At 32.1% G+C, this 9,211-nt stretch overlaps 1 protein-coding gene across 1 annotated transcript; it reads left to right on the forward strand.

The window, feature by feature from the left end:
- Positions 1–867: 867 nt before the first annotated feature.
- On the forward strand, positions 868–9,166 carry LOC131844189 (DNA polymerase alpha catalytic subunit). The gene is made up of 10 exons (XM_059192997.1): positions 868–986; positions 1,059–1,256; positions 1,836–2,020; positions 2,425–2,652; positions 2,759–3,349; positions 3,687–3,878; positions 4,402–4,656; positions 5,113–5,242; positions 5,860–8,295; positions 8,898–9,166. Exons 1-10 carry the CDS (start codon positions 971–973, stop codon positions 9,122–9,124), a joined length of 4,458 nt encoding a protein of 1,485 aa, XP_059048980.1. The 5' UTR covers positions 868–970; the 3' UTR covers positions 9,125–9,166.
- Positions 9,167–9,211: the final 45 nt, after the last annotated feature.

The following is a 9,211-nucleotide window of genomic DNA, read 5'->3' on the forward strand; positions in this document are numbered from 1 at the left end:
TCTTCATTCGGTGTAAATGTGCATTGAATTTACAATGTCCAAATCGCAGTCGACAAATTTGAGTATAAAATCTTCTCTCTAAAAATATTTTTCCCTGAATAAACCAGGGTTTTTTGCCAATAGTACTGTTTATCCCAGAAAAAATACTTGTTTGTTTGACAACAACACCATAGCACGGCCAATTTCAAACAGGGGTTGCCAGGCTTAAAACATTTTGCTTCGATCGAAGAAGTATAAATTTCATATTTTGTCAAATTTTGACCTCGTACGTCGTCGTATTTTGCTGAGTATAATGAGGTTATCATCATACACACGAGTAGTGAGAGGGGGAAGTTTGAGTCCTCGGCGCAAACTGCTTGCGTGCAAAAATGACACGTTATAAATAGGCACAAAAACTATACTAACGCAAAAACTAGGGACAATAACAGATACAATATTTCATTCATAATTTAAGAGCTACGCTCTTATCGGTGGAGCAATATTATGAAGATGAAAAATGTTATACCTACAACAAAGAATAGAGAATGTGACTTAAGATCTGGAGAATATCATTGCTTGGAAGGAAGTTAATGACTTAAGTCAAATCATATTATCTCAATCACAACCATACAAAAACTTGCAGACCAGACTTGGCTGTATGGGCGCAGTTCCTATTGCCTTTCCCGTAAAGTTGTTGTTTTTTTAAGGATTATATATACACAGGACATACCAGAACAAAAAAAAACTGCCATAGACATTTTTTTTCTCCTTTTCAGTGATGGAACAGGCAAAGATCCTTAGACCGTACAGCCTAGTCTACGTTTGCCATAGACATATTATTTAATCTGTTTTAGATGTCAATTGTCATGTATAATTTTCGCGCTAAAATTGTAATTACATATTAATGTTTATTTTTACTCAAGTGAAATAGTGAGATTAATTTATATAATACATTTAATTAGTCTGCTTATGTATAATTCCCAATATACAGATGGCAGAATCTTTAGGCATGTATCTTTCAAGATGTTTCCCATAATGTTTTATAAGTAATAATTACTGAAGTTAACTGTTAATTACAGCTGGTCAACGAGCCAAGCGGCAAAAAGTTGATAAACATGGGCGCCTATCTGCATTTGAGAAACTTAAACAACTGAAAGGAAAAGGTTCGAAACATAAATACGACGTGGATAATTTAGAAAATGTTTATGATACAGTGGACGAAAGAGAATACAGTGAACGTGTATTGCAGAGACAAGAGGACGACTGGATAGAAGACGGTACATTTTTCTATATTAACTTACTTATTTATGTCTCACTATACTGTTTATTAATAGCATACAGTAGTTGTTTCCAAACTGTATTTGAACACACACCACTGTAGATTTATTTTATATCTGCAATGACACGCTTATGGCTTGTCTGATGTTAAGTGCAAAACTATGCCTTTGTTTAGAAACTGCTCAAGCAATATCATGAAATAAACTAGCAGAATTTTAAAAGTAAATGCATTTATGATGGTTCATGTTGAAAATAATTTATTTCTATTGGTAAATAGAAATGGAATAAAATTGATATTAAGATGACCACAAAATTTGGATAGTTGTATATTATAAGCAATTTATATAATTGTTATATTGAGTCAGTCAGGATTCTGTTATAATAAGCGATCCATCAATGAGTTGTGATCAAAATCATTTTTTATATGTATACATCTGAACAGTACATAGGAATAACTAAATGTTGAAATATATATTTACAATTGTACAAATTATATGATCAGGATTTTTACTATGGCAATAGTATATTAAATTAACAATTAATAACAAAAAATATAATAAATATTGTTTCATTTACAGATGGTACAGGTTATGTGGAGGATGGAAGAGAAATATTTGACGATGATGAAATTGAAGACACTTATGTTTCTGCCAATACCAAGGAAACGGGCAGGGGACAGAAGAGGAAGGCTAAAGTTGCTGCACCATCGTCCAAAGGCAACATAAGGAATCTGCTTGGTTCAATGCCTTCCAAGAAAAAAGAAGTTATTATCTTTATCTATTTAGATTAAATTAATAATATGATCAAAAACAAAAAAAAAATCACAAATTTTAGCTTTGTAATTTTGTGAATGTTATTTAATGTGGGAAATTATTTTGTATGTTTTGTTATAATTATATTAGCCACTATAATAGACTTATTCAGTTTGTAAGAACTACATCTGTTTAATAGAATCTAGATTCTTTGCTTCCTAGGAAGCAAAGAAATCAAGAGAACAATTTAAGTGTCTGTTTATAATTTTAAATTAACAGTTTTACGCTAAATGCATATATATGGTCCTTACATAGATAGATATACATTTTTTTTTCTCTTTTTAATTTAATAAATTACATATATCTTGTACACATAGCCCTAGAATTATTATCTATTATAATTAAAACATTTTAGGATACAAAAATATCTGATGACAATATTTTATCAGATATAATGTCAGATTTAGATGGTAGCAAACCATCTACAGTAAAACCCAAAGTATTAGTGGCACACAAGCCAAACCCTGTGGAGTCTAGTAAGAGAGAAGCACAAAACTACTTCAAGAACTTGTCTACTGCAATAAAAAAATCTACTGTACTCACTTCAATTAAAAAAGAAGTTCCAACAGTAACACCAGAAATTGTAAGTATTAAGATTTTACGTTGTCTCTTCCTACTACAAGTTTTTATTGCGATTAATCTACAGAATGAATAAATTTGCCTATATTGATTTCTTTATTGTATTATAGGAACAAATTATCAATACAAATGGTGTAAAAATAGGAGAGGAGGATAAAACCAATGATAAAGTGGTCACAAAAAAAGCAGAATGGAAAATAGACAAAGAAATTAAGCAAGAAACAGAAGATTCTGCAACACAAAACATAGAGGAGTTTGACACACAAGATGTAGATTTTAATGATGTTGATTTCACTGATGATGTTGTAACAAAATCTGTAGAAATAAAAAATGAACCTAATACAAAAGACACTATAACAGATGTGGCTGAAGAGTTCTTAAATGATGACTTTGATATATTTTCTCCAAAAAAAGAACTGAAACCACTATCAAGTACTTGGAATGACCAGATGGGTGATAACCAAGTTCAAGCTTCTATTCAGACAGATGGACAGTTGCCTCTTCACACAAATGAGGATGGGGAGAAAGTCCTAAGATTCTACTGGCTAGATGCATGGGAAGACAGGTTTCTGAAGCCAGGAATTGTATATATGTTTGGTAAGGTGTATGTTAATCCATCGGATAAAAAAGCAGGTTGCTTATCTTGCTGTGTGGTAGTGAAAAATGTTACCAGACAGATGTTTTTGTTGCCAAGAGAATATGTAAGTATACATTGTATCATTCATTTATCAATAGTATAAAATAAGGTCATGAACTGAATATTTAGGGTACAACTTTTTTCGTCCAACTTTAAACTGCACAATATTTCAAACATTATTAATGCTGTTTGTTTATTATTTTTACCAAATTTTTTTAAATCGCGAAATGTGTGATTACATAATGTAATGCGAATAATTATGATTACCCTTTAATAAGATTGTGCAAAGATAGATGTGTTTGAAGGATGCATTAAAATATATCATTGGCTACAGATATGTTTTATTTCCTACATTGACAATGAGGATAGGACATAGTTATTATTAATATTAAATTTTATAGAAATTAGATCCTGTAACACTTGAAAGTACAGATGAACAAGTCACCATGATGGATGTATACCAAGAGTTCAATGCCTCAGTTGCTAGTGAACTTGGCCTTAAGGAGTTCAAGTCTAGAAAAGTTACTAAAAATTATTGTTTTAATTTGCCTGACATACCTGCACAGTCTGATTACTTAGAAGTGAAGTATTCTGTAAGTATTTTGTTATGTAATTTTATTATTGGTATGTATTGGTCTTGATTGATGTTGGATGTTATCATATTATCTGCATCTACATGTGCAGGTATTATATGTGTGATTACATTAAGATAATGATGGAATTTCATATCCTCACTGTATTTATTTATATATTTTCATAAGAAAATCTAAATAAATTCTAATATTGGGTTTTGTTTAATTAATTTTAAAGACTAGTTTACAGTCTTTAAAATTAAACTGAAAATTATTGACTCTTTTAGGACTCTGGTCTATTGTTCACATAATGTTTTATATCACTTTTACTACCGTCCGGTTAGGCTTGATACTTCAGTTGAGCAGAACAGAGCTAATAGTTTTTTAGTTAGTTTGAATATTTGAATATTACACAGTATTTTAATATAGTACATGTATAATATTATACATCTCTAAACCATAGCTTTTTTTTATATCTAGACATAATTGAGTATTACAAAAATAAATTATTTAGCTTTTTAATGAAATAATACAAAATTTACAGGCAAGCATCCCTCCACCACCAACTGGCAAGAATTACTTAACTTTTTCTCACATATTTGGGACAAACACATCATCATTAGAAACATTCTTGTTAGAGAGAAAAATTAAAGGGCCTTGTTGGTTAGAAATTAAACAGCCAGAAAATGTTCAGGCCAAGGTGTCATGGTGCAAACTGGAAGCAACATGTAACATAGAACATGTCAATGTTATCAAGAACGAAACTAAATTGGAACCACCACCCATTGTTGTTGCTACTGTAAGTATACATACTCAACAGGTAATAATATTATTTCGTTAATAGAAAAAAATAAATATATTTTTGCAATAAAAATTGAAGATACTACAGTAATCTAAAATAAAAGCAGTCCTTGATTATAAGCTGGGAAAGGATGATTCCCAAGTTTCTTTGATTCTCAATGAATTCTAAATATATTTGACGGTTTCTTAATAACTAAATTACTAGCTTCTATGGTATTAGTCAAATAGTTTATATGTTCCCTACACAGATAGAGAATGGACACTGAATTATGTGATAAAGTACTCAGAATACACCATTTTATAAGAATTTAAGGTATTAATGTTAATTTGATAGCAAAATGAAATAAATTAATACTAATCTGGTAACAAATATATGCTGTGGTTTCGAAATACAAATTATATAAACATATATTTTTATACTGTTAACTGAATAAGTTTGCTATTCTGTTTTTAGATAAATGTGAGAACAACTATAGATCCAAAAACAAGGAAGACCAAAATCTTAATGTTAAGCTGCCTGATACACAACAATTTTCCAATAAATAAATCGCCACCAAATCCTCCTTTCCAACAACATTTCTGTGGTAAGACATTTACTGACTTGTGTAAATTCTCCATTTTATTATAATTGTAGTATAACTGCAACCAAAGTCAATTTCAAATTGTTTATGATGATATTTGTTAATATGATAATTGTACATATATCTATTATCTATGACAAGTAGTAATATTAATAATTACCCTGGATTCTTCACAAAACACCATACAGTCTGATGGTAAGCAGAGCCTGTGTTATGTACCTATAACACTGAAGAAAACTGGTAAGAATACTTCAAAACTTATTTTTATAAATAAACATAGAAGTAGTGATAGTCATAAATATAAACATGGGTCAGTCGTCTTGAGGGAAACCAGTACTGTGCTAAAAATTTAGCTATTTTTAGCACAGTACTGGTTTCCCTCAAGACGACTGACCCATGTTTATATTTATGACTATCATAAAAATCAGCTATGCTTCTTGTTAAGAATTGAGCCCCAGACCTTCGGAAGCAAAGTGGTGTGCTAAGCCCCACAAGATCACCGATGCCATCAGTAATGGATTTAGAATACAACATATCATCATATATATTTTTTTAGAAGATAAAATTTTGTTGTATCATCGGATTACAATTCTATTATTCATTTACATTTTTTTTTTCAGTTGTAACTAAATGTAATGAAATTTGGCCACTGGATATGAAACAGGCGTTCTTACAATATAAAGCCACTAAACTTACAAAATGCGATACAGAGAGAGAACTCCTTAATTACTTCATGGTACAGTTTTGGAAGTTAGATCCCGATTTGGTTGTAGGTCACGATTTACAAGGGTTTCAACAAGATTTGCTCATTGGAAATATCTTGGATCTTAATATACCTAACTGGTCCCGTTTGGGCAGATTAAAAAGATCAGTTCCACCATTAAGAAAATTTGCAGCAAAAGATGCATTTCTAGGGCGCCTAGTATGTGATATCAAAATTTCCGCTATGGAACTTATAAGGGCAAGAAGTTTTGATTTAGACACGCTATGTGTCAATGTATTGAAAATGAAGGAAGCCGATAGGCTTGACGTAGCTCTCGAAGACCTACCGCAATATTACGAAAATAGCAGAGAGCTGTTTCAGCTAGTTTCTTTGACCATGCAAGATGCTTCCTATATTCTCAAAATTATGTGTGAACTAAATGTCATACCATTGGCATTACAAATTACACAAATTGCAGGCAATGTTATGTCTCGGACTTTAATGGGTGGTAGATCTGAAAGGAATGAATTTCTACTACTGCATGCATTTACAGAGAAAAACTACATTGTACCTGATAAATTATATGGAAAGAAAGGGAGTAGTAATAATGAAGATATAAATGACAAAGAACAGACTGTGAGTAAAAAGCAAGGTAAAAAGAAGGCTGCATATTCAGGTGGTTTAGTATTAGATCCAAAAAAAGGTTTCTATGATCAACTCATACTACTCATGGACTTTAATTCTTTGTACCCGAGTATTATTCAAGAATATAATATTTGCTTCACTACAATAAAAAGGAAGAGTACTGCAACTTCTGATGAAGATATAGCCAACCTTGTTTTGCCTAATTCAAACAAAGAATTTGGAGTGCTCCCCACGCAAATTCGGAGACTAGTTGAAAGCAGAAGAGAGGTAAAGAAGTTAATGAAGTCACCTGACCTGCCCATGGAACAATACATGCAGTATAACATAAGACAAATGGCCCTCAAGTTGACCGCAAATTCTATGTATGGATGTCTAGGTTTTACACATTCGAGATTTTACGCTAAACCATTAGCAGCTTTGGTAACAATGAAAGGCAGAGAAATCCTATTGGATACCAAAGAAATAGTACAAAAACTAAATTACGATGTTGTGTATGGTGACACAGACAGTTTAATGATTAATACTAACTGCTCAGACTTTGATTACGTTTTTAAGATTGGTAATGATTTAAAGAGAGAAATCAATAAGAAATATAAACAAATTGAGCTTGATATAGATGGAGTATTTAGATATTTACTGCTTCTGAAGAAAAAGAAATATGCTGCAGTAGTTATTACAAAGAATAAGAATGGGGAATTTATATTAACACAAGAACATAAGGGTTTAGATATTGTACGTCGAGATTGGTCACAATTGGCCGCAGAAGCAGGAAAATTCATTTTGAGTCAAATACTTTCAGAGCAATCTGCAGACGAGAGGCTTGAAAATATACACATACATTTAAATAAGCTAAAAGAAGACCTTATCAATAAAAAGATGCCACTATCCGTTTTAACAATAACAAAACAACTCACAAAAAATCCTAATGAATATGCAGACAAAATTCCACAGCCTCATGTACAAGTTGCTCTCAGACTTAACAGTAAAAACAGTAGAAGGTTTAAAAAAGGAGATATTGTCCCCTACGTCATTTGTGATGATGGCACAGGTAAAGCTGCAACACAGAGAGCTTACCATATTGAAGAATTAAAGAACTCTGAGAACCTAAAAATCGACTATAATTATTACCTTGCACATCAGCTACATCCTGTGATATCGAGAATATGCGAACCCATCGACGGCATGGATCCGGCGCGAGTCGCCGACTGCCTAGGATTGGACCCTTCCGGCTATAAACAACTATTGAAAAGAGATGATGCGGAGACAGAATCATATGAAGTGCAAAATGAACAAGAAAAATATAGGTATTGCAAGGATTTCGTCTTTATGTGTGCTAATGAAAGTTGCAAGACAGAGAACAGAATTCGAGAGACACTTGTGAAATTAGACAAAGAGAGTGTCACATTCTTAGAACATTGCCAGAACGATGCTTGTTCAGTGAGACCATTGAACTATTTAGCAAGTATAGAAAACCAGCTTAGTTTGCAAATGCGTGAGTACCACGCACAATATTATAATGGCTGGCTTTCCTGCGAAGATCCCGCCTGCGGTCATCGCAGTACTCGCTTGCCGCAGACATTCATAGCCGGACACCCGCTATGCCGCGCCTGTGAGAAGGGTTTAATGTTCCGGGAGTACACAGAGAAAGATCTATACTTACAGATTAACTTCTTCATGTTTCTATTTGATCTAAGTAAAGTCAATGCAAGTAAGTACAAGTACACATTTGATATTGAATCATTATTTTAATCACAGTAATCTTTAGGGGACATTTTTAATAGTTGGTCTATTACAACATCTTCTATTATATTTATCTTATTTTGCATCAGAGTGTTCTGCTATCCAGCCCGTTCTACAATAGAGACATAAGAGTAGTGACACATTTTGCTCATATTCCTTTTAACTACTTTTTTTAAACACTACACAGTAGTACCTACCTGAAATGTAGGAACAGTGATAAACTTTGGACGTAAATGAGAGTCATAATTATCTGAATAAATTATTTTCGACATTAAACACCAATTTCTAAAGATGAATGTTTGTCGCTGCTTTATGCAATAACTACTGGACGGCTTGAAATGGAATATGATACACAATTAGATCATGTTATAGTTTGGCCCGTACTGACCAAACTATAACATGATCTAAATGACTGTACTATTTACATTTTTACTTTAATTAACACAGACAACTCCGCATGATATAGCGAATTCACCACAATTAAAAAGTATTTTGAAAAATATTTAAAAATAAAAGTATTTTGTAATCGTCACAATTCGTTTTATTAGTAACGTAACATTTCTTTTACAGAAACGCGACTGTCGCCACAGATAACATCTGCGTTCCAAGAGTTAAAGGAAATGGTGGAAGATTGGTTGGCGCAGTCAGCCTATTCTGTAATAAACCTCTCGAAATTGTTCAGATTCTTTACACTAGACCCTAAAGCTAATGACAAAGTAAAAACAGAAGAACTTGAAATCGACGTATTACCTGAGACTGAACGTATAGATGCACTATTAGAAATGGGATCCTATTAAGATATGTGTAGTTTACATTATCATGTTTCTTTGTAAAATTAACTATACTATATATAAATAAAAAAATATATTTATATATAAACTATG

This window comes from Achroia grisella, unplaced genomic scaffold, assembly GCF_030625045.1.
Source record: "Achroia grisella isolate CSIRO2021 unplaced genomic scaffold, CSIRO_AGI_Agris_v1 utg402, whole genome shotgun sequence".
NCBI classification, from domain to species: domain Eukaryota; kingdom Metazoa; phylum Arthropoda; class Insecta; order Lepidoptera; family Pyralidae; genus Achroia; species Achroia grisella.

Bases quoted from the DNA above. Each gene is read 5' to 3' on its own strand.
- LOC131844189 (XM_059192997.1), top strand. The intron at 3,350-3,686 runs GTAAGTATACAT...TAAATTTTATAG, and splicing joins TTTTGTTGCCAAGAGAATAT to AAATTAGATCCTGTAACACT. The intron at 4,657-5,112 runs GTAAGTATACAT...TTCTGTTTTTAG, and splicing joins CACCCATTGTTGTTGCTACT to ATAAATGTGAGAACAACTAT.